This window comes from Salarias fasciatus, chromosome 4, assembly GCF_902148845.1.
Source record: "Salarias fasciatus chromosome 4, fSalaFa1.1, whole genome shotgun sequence".
NCBI classification, from domain to species: domain Eukaryota; kingdom Metazoa; phylum Chordata; class Actinopteri; order Blenniiformes; family Blenniidae; genus Salarias; species Salarias fasciatus.
The window spans coordinates 5,691,702-5,707,286 of NC_043748.1; the positions used below are offsets into that span (position 1 = coordinate 5,691,702).

At 41.4% G+C, this 15,585-nt stretch overlaps 4 protein-coding genes across 4 annotated transcripts; 3 read left to right on the forward strand and 1 right to left on the reverse strand.

The window, feature by feature from the left end:
• Positions 1-730: 730 nt before the first annotated feature.
• On the reverse strand, positions 731-2,173 carry LOC115387701 (retinol dehydrogenase 8). Its single transcript, XM_030090533.1, has 6 exons — positions 2,057-2,173; positions 1,796-1,957; positions 1,525-1,704; positions 1,346-1,439; positions 1,024-1,207; positions 731-940 (listed from the first exon to the last, which is right to left on the reverse strand). The coding sequence occupies exons 1-6, from the start codon at positions 2,151-2,153 to the stop codon at positions 731-733; spliced, it is 927 nt and encodes a 308-aa protein (XP_029946393.1). The 5' UTR covers positions 2,154-2,173.
• Positions 2,174-6,054: 3,881 nt separating this feature from the next.
• Positions 6,055-7,484, forward strand: LOC115387706 (heme-binding protein 2-like). Its single transcript, XM_030090540.1, has 7 exons — positions 6,055-6,091; positions 6,239-6,298; positions 6,423-6,504; positions 6,589-6,709; positions 6,823-6,959; positions 7,074-7,237; positions 7,363-7,484. Coding segments are annotated over exons 1-7 (651 nt in total). The 5' UTR covers positions 6,055-6,089; the 3' UTR covers positions 7,448-7,484.
• A 1,703-nt stretch (positions 7,485-9,187) lies between these two features.
• On the forward strand, positions 9,188-11,150 carry LOC115387705 (heme-binding protein 2-like). The gene is made up of 7 exons (XM_030090539.1): positions 9,188-9,289; positions 9,391-9,450; positions 9,537-9,618; positions 9,798-9,918; positions 10,308-10,444; positions 10,539-10,702; positions 10,852-11,150. Coding segments are annotated over exons 1-7 (660 nt in total). The 5' UTR covers positions 9,188-9,287; the 3' UTR covers positions 10,946-11,150.
• Positions 11,151-12,552: 1,402 nt separating this feature from the next.
• nr5a5 (nuclear receptor subfamily 5, group A, member 5) lies at positions 12,553-15,565 on the forward strand. The gene is made up of 7 exons (XM_030090506.1): positions 12,553-12,640; positions 13,225-13,340; positions 13,463-13,604; positions 13,884-14,641; positions 14,767-14,886; positions 15,002-15,149; positions 15,237-15,565. The coding sequence occupies exons 1-7, from the start codon at positions 12,553-12,555 to the stop codon at positions 15,482-15,484; spliced, it is 1,620 nt and encodes a 539-aa protein (XP_029946366.1). The 3' UTR covers positions 15,485-15,565.
• The last annotated feature ends 20 nt before the right edge of the window (positions 15,566-15,585 follow it).

Sequence of the window (15,585 nt, forward strand, 5' to 3'; positions counted from 1 at the left end):
TCATTTAGCATTATTTGAAGCTGAGGCTTTCACTGGTCTTTTGTTATTAGAGTCATAGAATATTTTTCTATAAATGTTAATTTCTATACTTGTTTAAAACTAGTTCAAACCCACTGTACATAAAACATTTCTACAGTCCAAATTTGTAAAATAAGTTACCTATAATAAAACTGTAGGGAACTATGTTTTGTGTCTCTGTGGTCAGTAATTATTTGATGTTTTAAGATAATAATCCTCTATAAAGGATGAGAAGACTCTTTGAGAACCACTGCAATGAAGACAAACGTCAAACAGCATGATAAAGAATAAATAGTTAGGTTTTATTTTCATTAAATAAAGATCACATATGATAAATTTCATGGTGTTTTTGTCAGTATAACTGGCAAAAGTGTGAAATATTTCAATTACTAACTAGCTTGATACTTATTTTATCACAGTTGATTTCCTCTTGCTTGTATTTAGATCAACTAAAACATAAATGTCTTTCTTTTATTATCAAGATAAATGATTCTAGCGTAGGAAGCCATAAAATGTGTACAAATGACAATATTTGTATAACAATATTGTCAGTACTGACTTAAAGCATTACTTTACAAGCTCATATAACAAATGCCAGGTTCATTGCAGATTTAGGGGAAACGCTGGCCAGCTTACAGTTGAATGATACATGCTGGCGGTACCAAATCGAGTACCGTCTCTCTGGAGTGTAACATTTCAGTGCAATAGATCATCATTTCTTTCCCGCCCTCCTCTGCAGCAAACGCAGAACCCCGAGTGAAGCATTGAACACGCTGTCGTGCTTAAAGATCATCTTGTAGAAGGCCTCCAGAGGCAGGCGGCCGGTGGGGTCCGCATGCTTCAGGGCCGTCATGGGCATGTACAGCCGGTTGGTCTGGTGGCGCAGAGGGGGGTCTTTGGCCATGATAACATTGACTGTTTGCTAAATCATAAAAAACAGAGTGAGGTCAACGCACTGCATTGAGTTTACATGTTAAACATTTGTTCAGGGACTCGACAACTTGCCTCAGCCACTTCCTCTGGCGTCTGCCCCAAAGAGCTGAAGACTTTTTTGGAGTACGGCAGGTAGAGTTCACGGAAGATCTTGGCCGTCTCCTCATCCGTCCCCGATAAATCCATCGTCTCAGCAAGTTCGTAGACTTTCCGTTCGAACTCTGTCACCACAGGGCCGGGCTCCACAAGGGTCGTCCTTGTTAGGGAGAGAGAAAACCACATGAAGGATCTCTGCTCAGCCGCAGCCACCGCAGTGAGGTGCTCTTCCTGATAACTCAACTCTTAGCTGTGTGCTGTGTGTGTGCGTTTGTAAAGCTGAAGGATGTGTAATCACTTGATGTTGAACTTCATCGCTTGTATGGCCAGACTCTCACAAAATCCTTCCACGGCGAATTTGGAGGCAGAGTATACGTCATTGAACAGAAGTCCTGCGTGCAAATATTAAGAAGATTTCAAATTTCTTTCAACGTGTGTAGGGTTAGGGTTAAATTTAACATAAACAGAGATGCGCACCCTGTATTCCCATAACGCTGCTCATCACCACGATGTGGCCACTCTGCCGCTGCTTCATGTCGGGCAGCACCTCCTTCACCAGCCGCACCAGGCCAAAGAAGTTTGTATCAAACAGCTCCTTTATGGCAGCCATGCTCTGGCACTCCAGAGGACCGATCATGCCAACACCAGCATTGTTCACTGCAACAACAGAACACTCTGTAGTTATATTATATGTTAATCAGCCATGATTTTATTTAGAGGATATCTCTTAGGATGAAAGGACACATACCAAGAACATCCACCCGTCTGTCCGGCAGACTACTGACACAATCCTTGATGGAGGCTTCAGAGCAGGCGTCCAGCTCTTTAATTTCCAGTGTTTTGTTCAGGGTTTCCCCTGCTGCTTCCTCCAAGGGTCCCCGTTTTGTCAGATCCCTCATAGTGGCAACCACTGACGCGGATCAATAAACACACCGGCTGTCCGTAAAGCCACCATTTCTATCATCTACTGGAGTTTTCTAGTCTAGAAGAGAAAAAAAAAAAAACTGACCTCTAAACCGTCGAAGCTTATCCTTGGCGAGTCGTGCAGCCACGGCCAGGCCAATGCCAGAGGAGCACCCAGTCACCAACACCCTTTGGGTCCCCATGCTCTATGACCTCTGACCTCAAGGATCCCGACTACAGTACTTTAATCAGAAAGGACAAATGAGAATTAAAACAGGGTTGAATTGCTGTTGTAATGTGTATACAAATGTCACTCTGTGGAGACATTGTACCTGGAAATGATTTGCCCTGTTATGTATTAAAGAGGCCACAGTGAGGCTGGTATTTGCTCAGAGATTTAATTGGCCCTAATCTGGTTTAAAGCTGAAGTGTTTATCGGCATACAAAAGCCACTTTATTCGATCTGAAAGCGTAGCTGCATTTTCAAAAAAGACAATCAGTGGAGTGTTTCAAGGAGTGAGTCGCTTATAATACAATAGTACATCAGATAATCTGATTACACATAATTCAGAGCGGGCAGATATGTGTGAATGTTGACTTTGCAGATAGAAGCAAGTATTCATTGATAAGCATGTGTGATAAGTTTCTCAAGTGACACAGTGGCACATGAAAAAGTTTGTCATAAGTGTCCAAAATCTGCTTCAACATTTTGCTAAACAAAAGCAAGAATGCAAATAATAAGAATACTAAAAAACATACTACTATAGATGTTGCAGCTTCTGCTTCACTTAAAAAAAATCTATATCTATATCTATACTAAATATATATTGAACAATCTACCGAAATATGTAAAGTGATTTGATTTGATTTAATTTAATTTAATTTAATTTAATTTAATTTAATTTAATTAAAAATCAATATAATTGATTGCATCACATCAAACGAAAATAAGTCTGTAGTAGATATATTTCACAATTTGAGTTGCTTGCAAGATTAAGTTTGTTTGGGCAGAATTCCCCATAAACTGCAACTGTAAGTAATATTAAATGACACAAATGGGCTGCGAATAGAATAAATATTACTCTACCATGAAGTGAAAGCAAACTGTTTAGAACAATACTTGTATCCATTCAATAATCGACATTCCAGTGACTCTGGGTCAGACAGTGTAAACGTCCTCCAGACAGCCGGAGCTGCTGGAACACACCGACCTGTGGAGCGAGCCGTCGGTCCTCCTGGAGGCGGGAAGGGGGGCGATAACAAACCAGCTGATCGATCATAAATGCCCGCTGCTGCTTTCAGGGAACAGACACCGATCGGGACATGTGGCCACATAAACCGAGAGATTACCTAAATGGGTCACAGTCTCACAGCACTGGGAGTTGTAGTTCTTTACTCCTGCATTGTTGTTTCTGTTGTTCTCAGTCTTTTGTTAGAGAAATTTCTATACATGCAGGTTCACTTCACAAGATTTTTATTCTCATTTTTGTATTCTTAAATAAATTCTCAAACTTTGATCTGTGCGATTTTTTGCTGACCAGAGAAAAATACTTCACAACCAAAGCAAAATGCAATTTCTCATTATGACCACCAGGGGGCACACTTGAGGTAATTTTCTAAAAGTCTTATGCAGCTTCTCTTTTAATGCAGGTATGGCAAACAAATTTTAGTCCAGGGGGCAACAAACAGCTCATTTTCATCTTTATGGGCTGGATCAATAAAGTTGTCGAATTCAATCAAATTCAGCTTCATTTATTTTGCGTCAAGTACAACAAAGTCATTTCCAGCCACTTTTGCAAAAAAATAAATAAATAAATAAATAAATTCCTCATGAGCAAGCATAAGCAACTGTGTAAAGGAAAATTTGTGCCTTAATAAATTTTAAATTTTAATTTAATGATAGCCTCTATCATAGATAGATGGCCTATCCTTCATGGCAGCATCTCCGACATCTCAGCTCAGATCTCAAAAGTTTGGTTTGAAAAAAGAAAATCTACATTTTCTGTGAAATGTTTACAATTTTCTTGGGGTTTGAAGGGTTGGATCGAAACCTCTTGCAGGGTCACAGGCCTTATGTTTGACACCATTGTTCTAGGTTCACTCACACTCATTCGAAAGATTTTTTAGACAATTAAAGAGTTCAAAACATTTAGATTTTCCCACTGAACCATCAAAAGAGCATCCAAAATTAAAGGAGCCTCTCCAAGCTCATGTCGATTAACAACTTGACAAAAAAAGGTTTTCAATACATTTTAAATGTAAACTGGCAGTGTTTGTGTAACAATACGATGAAATGCGACAGAATTGTTTTCCTTGTAATGTAAAGAGTTCAATCCCCCGTCAGCGTTACAAAAACAGCTGTTGTGTGAATGTGTTGTAACAGTGGGGGAGTCAGACTGAAGCCTGAGGGAGGACTTTATCTTTAGTCTTTGTCTGTGAGGACAAAAGCATAATCTTTTAACCCTAAGCTGCTGTTGTGTTCAGGTTACATTACCTCTACCCAGTGTTCCGGTACAAAGAAATGATAATGATCAAGTTTTGCTGTAAAGAATAATTAATTCACCTGCTCATAGAAGCCAACAGAAATCTATCTTTATCACATGAAAGAAAACCATTCCATGTTCACAAGAATTTAATTCTGATTCAAAAAAAGGTCTCAGACATTCCCATACACATCCAGTTCAACATTTTTTAAAGGTAAGCATAAAAACTAAAAGCTAATGCTCGTCAACCAATAAAACATTAATAACTAATGATTGGAACAACGCAAGAATCTCAGTGCATTTTATATTCCGGTGTTTTAATAGTTACTACTTCTTGCTTTACATGAAATTCCAAACCATTGTTAGTTGGCAGTCACATCCAGAAGTTTGCCTGAAAGCCCTTGGATGCAGTTCAGGAGGTATCCAATAGATAAAATGTACACAAAGAGTCATTTCTGACATGGAATTTCATATGTTGTGTCTTCTGAACCCAGGTCAGACATAAATTATGAAATCAATCACTAGGAATGAATTCATGTACAGAATCATATAACATGTAGAGTCTTGGGTCAAGAAGCAATGCATTTGATAGTTTTCTTTTATATAAAAAAAAGTTTTCTGGTTTAAAGTTGTTGGGAGGAATTTAGACTATTTGATCTGATTATTTTGGTGAAGGAAGCTTTGTTTCTGTTTTTTTAATCTAAAGATTGTCCCAAGTATTAAAAAATGCAGACAAAAGAAAAAACAAGACATCTAACTTTCTTTTCTAATCTGGAGGGGGGGTGTTTTTGAACAACAATCAGTCCTCATCACATCTGTAATCATTTAGTTTATTGGACATCATCTAAAATGATTATAATGCTTATTGTGAGTTTTGTCTCTAATACACCCATTGGAGTGATTGAAGCTTTTGTCTTGAAATTGGATGATTATGCTGAAACTGGACCAAACTGAAAAGATCTTGTGCTCAGAGACCACAAAACAGGTATCAGGTGGTCTCAGCCAAACAAAAGGGGGAGGTGTGGGGTGCAGGTAATTCTCCTGAGACGTGAACGCTAACACGCTAAGACCATCATTTCTCTCCTGGAGCCTAAGCAGCTATTTAGTACATGTTCTTTACATTGTGCTGACAGATGATATTGCATGGGAACGAGGAATAAGACATTTGAAAAACGTGACCTCGTAACACATGTTTCACAGCAGTTCTTGGAAAGCCCTGACAACCCGCAAGTGTGTGTGTGTGTGTGTGTGTGTGTGTGTGTGTGTGTGTGTGTGTGCGTGTCTGTTAAGGAAAACACCTGCACTGTGGCAAAAAAATGCTTTTCGTCAGCAAAGCAGACGACTCCATGCCTTCTGCCGGTCTGGATAAAAGCATCAACACGTCTTTGTCTGTGTGTGCTTCTGACTACTGATACTTTCTAAAGATAAGGCCTATTCAGTTAACTTCAGTGATTATCTAAATGTTCATTTTTTTGATGGGTTATGTCACAGAACATGTGAGTGGGACACCTGAGTCCCTCCGCTTTGGGTTCCTATTGGTGGGGATGCCGCATTGTTTGTATTCTGCACTCAGGGAGTGGCTGGTCTTTCATAACCACACCTGATATAAATATGGCTACTGTCCAACCTGCAGATTCATTGAGAGCAGCATCCAAAATGTAGGTATCTTCTGACTTTCCAGGAATTTTTTCTGAGGAAATTTGTTGTTCTATGAAATGATTTCGAATGTAGGAGTACATTTTGTTTTTTCAGTTTTAAAGACTATGTTAATGCTGTTTAAAATTTGTGTGTCTTATTTGTTCCAGGGTTTTTCTCGCAGTTCTTGTGGGCTCCCTGCTGATGTTAACAGCTGAGGCCAAAGTTGGGTAAGAAATCTGAACCTGAGCAGAAGTTTTCAGGATTCATACAAATTTATTCTCTGCTACAGATTTTTTCACCAGATGTGTTATTGTGTACATACAGTATCTAATTTCTTCTCTGGTGTCTCAGAAATGCCTCTGATGCGGAGTTCTGTTTTGAGACAGAACAATGCCTTCTGTTTGATGTGATTTGTGAGACTGATGACTATGAGGTGAGAGTTTTTCTTTCTTTCTTTCTTTCTTTGGTGCATAAAACCCCCGATTTCTCCTATAATGTGTCTTCTCCTGTCTCTTAGGTGCGCCACTACGATTCAGTAAAATGGGTTTCAACTAATGAGAGATCTTTTATGATGGAAATGGCAGCAATGAGAGCCTTCAGACGGCTCTACGGCTACATCACTGGTGATAATGAGCACGGTGAGCATCACCACTGATCTGTTGCCGCAGATACTGATAGCAAGCTGCATGTTTGCTGTGTATTTTCTGTCAGTAACATTTCTAGACTGATTTGACCATGTGCTTATCCCCAGGGAAGAAAATTGACATGACCACTCCTGTTGTTGTGAAAATGGTTGACAAGAAGTTCTGGCAAAGGGGCACATACACGATGAGTTTCTTGCTCCCGGCTGAACATCAGAAGAATCCTCCTAAACCCACCAATTCAGAGGTAAATCAAGCAGCCTACAGAACAAATCCACTATTAGTTGCCACGATTATCAAATTGATTCATCCTTTGAGCGAAAGGCTTTTGGCGCTGAACCACTACACTGCTGTTTTGCAGGTGTTCATCCATGAAACTCCAGATGTGAACGTGTATGTGAGGAGTTATGGAGGCTGGATGACAGCCTTGGAAGACGACAGACAGACTAGAAACCTGTATGGAGCTCTCGACGAAGTCGGTGCCAAATATCAGAAAGGCTATCACTTCGCTGTCGGATACAACAGGTAAAACAGACACCATGATTGAATGATTTCAAGAAAAATCCTGCAGATGATCTTCATGAAAACTTGAATAATGACTCTCTGTCTCTGTCTCTGTCTCTGTCTCTCTCTCCCTCTCTCTCTCTCAGTCCCATGACAATGTTTAACCGTCACAATGAGGTGTGGGTTGTTGTTGAGGGTGACCCGGTGTGTCCTGCCTTCGAGGAACCCTGATGATGAAGCTCTCCTGCCCAGTCAGCTTTAGTTCACCGTACATCTGGAGAGATGTTGCAGCCATCATGCATCATAAAGACAGCTGGTTTACTTTGAAAGGACGGGATCATTTGTTCTCTTATTTTTGTATCAATAAAAATATTCTTGCAACATTCTTGCTTCTGAGTAATTATTACTATGCACTTTCACTTCACTTTAGTACCGTCTTTGCTCAATGCCACCAGATGGCGCTATAATAAGACTATGGTAATATCTCCAGGGTTTGTCATTGTGCCCTGGACTTCAAGCTTTTCTGCTGACAAATATTTTGAATTTCATGAAGACCACGCTCAGGAAAAAGAGAGGCTGGTCACATGTTTGAAGCAGCTCATGCAGGAAATGAACTGAAATCCATCCATCTTTTCTACTGCTTTATCCAGCCGGAGGTCATAGGGTCACTGGAGCCTTAGCAAGATCCACCCTGGAACATGCAGTCACAGGGAAAGCAGAGAGACACAAATTAACATATGGGGGCAATATAATCACCAATATACCTCAAATGCTTGTTTATATACTGAGGGAGGAAAACTAGATTATTCAGAGAAAGTGAGAACATGCAAATATCTACAGGAAACTCAAACTAGGGGCATTAGCTGAAAGCGCTAACCAGTACTATACTGTGTGGTGGGAAATTAAATTATGTGTTATTGATATGTATTTCCAAGCTTGAGGACGAAATCTAATATTTATCTAATTCTTGAACAATAACATTAAATGTTCACCATGTTTTCCATCCCTGACACAAAGACCGACTCTCTGTCTGCTGTTTTAGCTTTTTTAGATTTTTGAAGTGTTTTCTTCTCGAAATGGAAGCACAGGTGATGGATGACATGATGACCAGCAGCAATAAGTCAAATCATAATTCAGTCTTTTTCTTCTCCAGATTCTCCAAAAACATGCGTTTGAGGTTGACTCTAAGTTGCTGTTGTTAGTGTGAATGTCTGTAAGCGTGTCTTTCTGTGTTTGCACCCAAAGAAATCCTACAATCTCAAAATAAAAACAGTTTTAATGATACTTTTGAAATGAAATGTTTATAAAACGTCTCCTAAAGATGCTACAGCATGCATGTTTTCACCACCTCACCCTGACAGCATGGCTTTGAGGCTAGTTTGGTTCCAGTTAGGCTTCATGGCAGCATGACCGACAACCCAGCTGGGTCCAGCCCTAAAAAAATCCTTTGGAAGAATCCATGTTTTCCTTTGAAATTGTTACCATTTGTGTGTGGCTCGGCATGCTTGCGGTCTGGTTTTGTCCCACAGGCCTTATGGCCTTATAAGTGAGTGAAGTCGCTGTATGAGAGAACATCAAATGCATTTGACAATAATATGTCCGGCTAAAACAGGATGAAGACCTTATTCATCTGAAAAATGTACAAATATTTGTAGGGCTACAGGGATGAAGGAGATGGTGAATTTTACAAAATGTAAAGTTGCATATTACTGACAATAATTACACTATTTTGTGGGAATTATATTAATGGAAAAGGAGTGATGGTCTCTTCTTATTATTACTATTATTATATTATTATTATGTTCTTACATATATTCTACATTATTGACTCCAGGTGAACTTGACCATTTTGACATTATACTCGTAAAGTGTATTTTGACCAAAAGTTACAAAACATTCTTTCTGGTATTGTTTTGGGTTCATCTTGGTTCAAACTCACCAGCGTCTGTTTTCCATTTAGAGCCTGAGGAGTGGCCAGCTCGCCTTTCATAACCAGGCAAGGAATAAATAGTTTCTCTGGTTTCAGACTGCAAAGAGTCCATCTGTGAATTCTGAGAACCCAACAGCCAGGATGTAAGTACATTTATTACACACATATAGATTTTTTTTTACTGTGTGAACTTAAATATTTCTGCAGAAGCTTTTTAGAGTTAAACACTGCATGTGTGTTCCAGGGTTTTTCTTCCAGGCCTTGTTGGCTTTCTGTTTGTGCTCACAGCAGAAGCCAAGATTGGGTAAGAAACCGAAATCCAAACAGAAGCTTCCAGTCACACTTTCACCTAATTCTTCATCAAGAATAATGTCATCTGTAAATTCACAGAAAGTCTGTGGGGTCATCGATCTGCACTGAGACCAAAGAGTGTTTGGATTTTGATTTGATTTGTGAGACTGAAAACTACGAGGTGAGAGCAACACACACACACACACACACACACACACACACACACACACACACACACACACACACACACACACACACACACACACACACACACACACACACACACACACACAGACACCAGTTTCCCAAGGTGAACGTCAGGAGAAAAATAAAATCCACGTGTTTGCTCCTGTGTCTCAGGTTCGCCACTACGACTCAGCGAAATGGGTTTCAACTCAAGAGGAATCTTACTTCATGGAAATGGCAACAAGCAGAGCCTTCAGACGTCTCTTCAAGTACATCACCGGGGCGAACGCCAACGGTGGGTGTGTGTGTGTGTGTGTGTGTGTGTGTGTGTGTGTGTGTGTGTGTGTGTGTGTGTGTGTCCATGTGTTGAATCACTTAATGCCTTATATTTTGTGCATGCAATTTTAATGGCAGTGCCGAGGAAGTTGTCATATGTCAAAAACAAATGTTCAGTTTGTAGTGATGGAATCATCCTGAACCTTCATCTTGCTCAAACTGAAACATCTTTATGAAAATTGGACTCAGTCACAATCAGAGATAAATGACAACTTTGAGATTTTACTGCATTTCTAGGAGCAAAAACACCTCATTTGTCATTACATTGTTGCTTTATATGTGCAAGTGGTGTTTATATTTTCTGTTTGTATCATTTTTGATATTTTTTTGATTTTCTGTTTGCCTCAGGAACTAAAATTGACATGACGACCCCTGTCCTTATAGACGTGAAGGACAAGCCCTTTTGGAAAATTGGTAATTTCACAATGAGTTTCTTGCTGCCGTCTGAGTATCAGGAGGATCCTCCTCAGCCTACTGATCCCAGCGTAAGCTTTTCAAAAACAATGGCAGGGCTCCAGACTCCATGGAGATCTACTGGCAGATTTGTCCAATAATATGCAACTATTTGGGAACTTGCAGGTGTACTTACACGAAACTCCAGACATGAACGTGTATGTGCGCAGCTATGGAGGGTGGATGACAACCTTTACTGACACGTCGAAGGCCTCTGGTCTTTCCCAAGACCTGAAATCAGCAGGTGCAAAATTCAACAAACAAGTCCACTACGCCGTTGGATACAACAGGTAACATTAATACAAAAAAAAAAAAACAATATTTCATTATATTTCAATATTTTCTGGTGATTATATGCTTGTAATTCTTATTTGTGTGTGTGTGTGTGTGTGTGTGTGTGTGTGTGTGTGTGTGTGTGTGTGTGTGTGTGTGTGTGTAGTCCAATGACACTGCTTAACAGGCGCAATGAGGTGTGGTTCTTTGCAGAGGATGACCCAGTTTGCTCCAGCAGCAGCAGTGAGGAATCAGTCTAGTCTCCTGCCTCTCGGACCCTGAGAGGCCTGCACGGAGCGAACAGCGCATTCAGAGAGAACCTGTAGCAGAATAATACTCCTAGACATGAAACTTTCAAAATAACATAAGTGAAAGCAGAGAGATTTTGAAAATGATTTGAAGACTTTGTACCGGTTTTTCCGATGGATGTTTTTATATAATCAATAAATATACGTTTAGCAGTGATTTTTGTGTTCGTTCTTCATCACCTCTTCATCACCAGTCTGTGACACCCCAGCCTGAAGCTCACAGCACATTCCATCCATTACCAGCAGATGGCGCTGCTGAGGTCCACCTGAGGATGCCTCAATCCACTCCTGAGCTCAAGCTTTTAACTTCATGAATGAATGGATTTCATCAACATTTTATCTCAGAATATAGAGGCACATCGTCAGAGATCTGAAGATAATGTGCTCGTTAAAAAGAGGGCTTGCTGGCTGCAGTCGTCACGAATGTTATTCATTTACAAGCTAATATTCCAGTGTCATAATCATTCACCCTTGAACCCTTTGTCTTCGGTGTCACAGAGAGCTTCAGCGAAGCAGGTGGAGGCACCTTATCGCACCAAACACCGGCTGCAAATGTGTGATGATATAACTATAGTCTGTGCTCCAGACTGGAGAGCCTTGTCTTCAACTGAATGAATCAGATTTGAAAGGTGATAAATGATTTGAACTTTATCAGTTTGCCTCTTTAGACTTCATAAAATGAAATGAGTTAAACTGCTTCTCACAGATAGGTTTATGTTGTTTTTTATTTATCTTTTTATTGTTGTACTCTTTTACTTGACCATAACTACTAAATTGCACATAACTCTGCAGCATTTAAGGTTGTGTACTTAGATCAGTTGAAAACAAAAATGCAGTAAATTGCTATAAAAATAAACCAGTTACTTCATATTCATGGAGGTAAACATTTATCTGTTTTACAACTTCTTTCCAATTGGCAATTTGCAGAGCACACTTATGGCCTTCTGAGATTTTGATGGCATTTTCTGATAATACTTATATAACTCTGTTTTATTGGGACGTGGGTGAAGGTGAATATGTGTACTCTTAATTGGTTTTTACACCTGGGTTGCTGATATGCTCAACAGAAGACACCACTCATTACTGCATTTATAAAATTGCTTTCACCAACATTTGAGTCATAAAGTAGAAAACCAGTCTAATGAGATTACGGCTGCACTACATGGCAACAACACAGGAATCGGTTTATTAAATCTAACTGTCTATATGTTTTGACAGCAATTATGTTATCTGGTCACAGGTTTCTTATCTTATCAGCTGAAACTGAAGTGATTTCACTACAATAAGATTCCAGCAGGTGGCTATCTGACTATCTCCCATTGAGAGGCTGGTTGGATGGTTTGCTTGCTGACAGACTGGCTGGGTAGGAGTGCCAGTCAGGAGAGGTTTTATGACACCCTCCGCAGATCAAAGTCCTCTTGTGGGCCTCAAACACCCATCAGTCCGCCGGAGCTGTTTGGCCTGCCTGTCTGCCTGACGGCCTCTCTCTGACTCTACCGCAACATCTGCCCGATGTCCTGATCTACACGACAATGTAACTCCACGTCCCAGTGGCCAAAATGGACTTACCTGGTTATCACCCACAGCAGCCCCAGCCTCACGTCCACCACCCAGAGGATCTGCTGCCTCTGGACGGATCAACAACACGTGAGTACCAACAAAACCGGGTAATGTTAGGACTTACTGAATCTGTAAAGTGGTTAAAGTGCGATCTTGGTTTTAAAGGGTGAATATGCTTTGACATTGTTTCCACGTGTGTGTTACACTGTGATGTGTGATGTACTGTAACGTTCATTTCAAAAGCCATACTTCTAATCGTAGAGATCTAAATGTGGCTGTGAATCGTGTCCCAGTTAGGATCAATTCATACTGATAAGGTTGTATCTGGATCAGGAGGATGAGCCTGCACTACTTTCCTACCTCTTGATAGCTGAGCAATAAAAATCATTATTAGACACTTTATTATGTCAAATCGGCTTCATTGACCGTTTTAACTTTGACAGAATTTCCCCTGCTGTCTGGCTGTTGGCTATTGATGAGTTTGTGGTTGACGTGAAATATTACATAACGGTACAAACCTGGAATGTGTCACAGTGTCTCATACTGGACATCTGACAGCTTTCAGCAGGAGTGTGTGGCCACAGCTATTGGTAGCCTTTAGTTGTTGATATTTGTGCTGTAAATCTGACATGTACGGAGTTGTTATGAAGCTTTTTGGTGCCTCTCTCTAGCTCAGAACCTAAAGTCAGAAAAGGACAGTCGACCGGAGTCGGAGGAGAACTGCCCTGTTTGTGGAGACAGAGTGTCAGGATACCACTATGGACTTCTCACTTGTGAAAGTTGCAAGGTAAGAGATGATGCAAAAACCTATACTGTACAAATGCAAACTCTAATGTAATTCTTTCACTGAGGACTGCCGTGCAGCCTGCAGAATCTAAAAGCAACAGCCTTTTCTTGCTCTGTCTGCAGGGCTTCTTTAAGCGCTCAGTGCAGAACAACAAGCATTACACCTGTGCAGACCAGCAGAGCTGCCCTGTGAACCTCTCCCAGAGGAAACGTTGTCCTTCCTGTCGCTTTCAGAAGTGTTTGGCGGTGGGCATGAAGAGAGAAGGTAAAAATGCTGCTGCCTCATTTCGGAAACATGTACATAAAGTCAACATGACTTTGGCCTCTTTCTGCTGCAATTTGAAAAGCTTTCAATACCGCTGGCATGAATACCGCTTTCTCCCATACAGATAATCTGAAAAGTGATAAGCCAGTGTTGTAATGACCCAGATTACGTTTGATCACTTTGTATTATAGCAATACTGCGAGCTAATAATTATCTTTACTCATGTCCTATACTGTACATGGTTTTAAAAAGTTTTTTTTTTTTTTTTTTGATCCTCAGCTGTGAGAGCAGATCGAATGAGAGGTGGCAGGAATAAATTTGGCCCTTTATACCGGCGGGACAGGCAGATGAAACAACGGAGGATGTATAACCAGGAACAAACGGCACCCAACAGGATTAAGACAGAACCCGCACAAACACACTGTCCTCATGCTCCAAGTGACTTTCACGGAATCGGCAGTCAAACAAGTCTTCCGCCGTCTTCCGACGCTTCTCACCATTACCACACGTATCCCTCCGGCATGGGGCACTCGAGTGAATCTTTACCTCTGGACTGCAGTATGAACACAGGGAGAGGGCTCACCCCTCCATCCCTGCCCTACCCCGCACTCTACCACTGCACCTTGCCCGGATACCCCCAGGAAAAAGGAGGAATCCATTCCAGCTGCAGTTCAGCTCCTGCAAACTACGCAGGCCATTCAACCCAGAATCATCCATTCACACCAAGAAGCACGCCAGCGTCGTCTCCCTGTTCCACACCAAGCTCTTCCACCGCGTTCTCTCAGGCCTTCTCTCAAGTCCCAGCCGCCTCTCCGTTGGCCACCGTCACACCCAGCTTCCTGGGCCAGCTCCTGGAGGGGGAGCAGGATGAGAGCCAGCTGTGCGCCAAAGTCCTGGCCAGTCTGCAGAGGGAACAGGCCAACCGGGGCAAGCACGACCGCCTCAATACGTTCAGCATCATGTGCAAAATGGCCGACCAAACTCTGTTTGGGCTTGTGGAGTGGGCAAGAAATAGCTCACTGTTTAAGGAGCTAAAGGTGAGAAACCTTTGAGTGATGAGATACAAAGTCACAGTGCCCATTTTGCTAACTTTATCCAAACTCTGTAGCCATGAGAGCCGAGCTGTGATCTTTATCATATAAACACTGAATGTATCCAACAGGTGGAGGACCAGATGGTGTTGCTGCAGAGTTGCTGGAGTGAGCTTCTGGTTCTCGATCACCTCTGCAGACAAGTGACATATGGCAAAGAGAGCTGTATTTATCTAGTCACAGGGCAACAGGTGAAGACAGAACACTGCATGTTGATGCCATTCAAAAAAAAAAATAAAAAATTGCAGTGCTCTTTGTTTGAATTGCACTCATAATGTCACACTGCGTGCTTGTCTTGTGATGCAGATTGAGGTGTCAACCATCCTTTCCCAAGCAGGGGCCACACTAAGCAGCCTGGTCTCAAGGACCCAGGACTTGGTGTCTAAATTTAAGGCACTCCAGCTGGACAGACATGAATTTGTGTGTCTCAAATACTTGGTGTTGTTCAATCCTGGTGAGCATTTTGTTGTGATAATAGATCTTTTGAAAAAAAATTCTATGAGCTCTGTCTTGTATTGTAAGTCTGTCTTTTCTGCTGTAGATGTGAAGTCGGTGCAGAGCCGCAGGCAGGTGGAGCAGACCCAGGAGAAGGTCAACAGGGCCCTCATGGAGCATACTCAGCAATGTCACTCGGGACAATCAGACAAATTTGGTCAGCTGCTTCTCCGGCTCCCAGAAGTACGCAGCATCAGCCTGCAGGTTGAGGAGTATTTGTACCAGCGACACCTTCTGGGGGATTTGCCCTGCAACTCTTTACTTTCAGAGATGCTGCACACCAAGCACAACTAGCAGGAAGTTGCCACATCTTCAACACCCAGCGCCATCATCAGTAGCGGCAGTTTGATGGCGTCCACGTGTGCCTTCTTTTTTTTGTCTGTCATTTCACACTG

Bases quoted from the DNA above. Each gene is read 5' to 3' on its own strand.
- LOC115387701 (XM_030090533.1), bottom strand. From the start codon at position 2,153: ATGGGGACCCAAAGGGTGTTGGTGACTGGGTGCTCCTCTGGCATTGGC. The intron at 1,958-2,056 runs GTCAGTTTTTTT...GATCCGCGTCAG, and splicing joins TAAGCTTCGACGGTTTAGAG to TGGTTGCCACTATGAGGGAT. The intron at 1,440-1,524 runs GTGCGCATCTCT...ATTTGCACGCAG, and splicing joins CAGCGTTATGGGAATACAGG to GACTTCTGTTCAATGACGTA.
- LOC115387706 (XM_030090540.1), top strand. The intron at 6,710-6,822 runs GTGAGCATCACC...GCTTATCCCCAG, and splicing joins CACTGGTGATAATGAGCACG to GGAAGAAAATTGACATGACC. The intron at 7,238-7,362 runs GTAAAACAGACA...TCTCTCTCTCAG, and splicing joins TTCGCTGTCGGATACAACAG to TCCCATGACAATGTTTAACC.
- LOC115387705 (XM_030090539.1), top strand. The intron at 9,451-9,536 runs GTAAGAAACCGA...GTAAATTCACAG, and splicing joins ACAGCAGAAGCCAAGATTGG to AAAGTCTGTGGGGTCATCGA. The intron at 9,919-10,307 runs GTGGGTGTGTGT...TGTTTGCCTCAG, and splicing joins CACCGGGGCGAACGCCAACG to GAACTAAAATTGACATGACG.
- nr5a5 (XM_030090506.1), top strand. From the start codon at position 12,553: ATGGACTTACCTGGTTATCACCCACAGCAGCCCCAGCCTCACGTCCAC. The intron at 12,641-13,224 runs GTGAGTACCAAC...GCCTCTCTCTAG, and splicing joins TCTGGACGGATCAACAACAC to CTCAGAACCTAAAGTCAGAA. The intron at 15,150-15,236 runs GTGAGCATTTTG...TTTCTGCTGTAG, and splicing joins CTTGGTGTTGTTCAATCCTG to ATGTGAAGTCGGTGCAGAGC.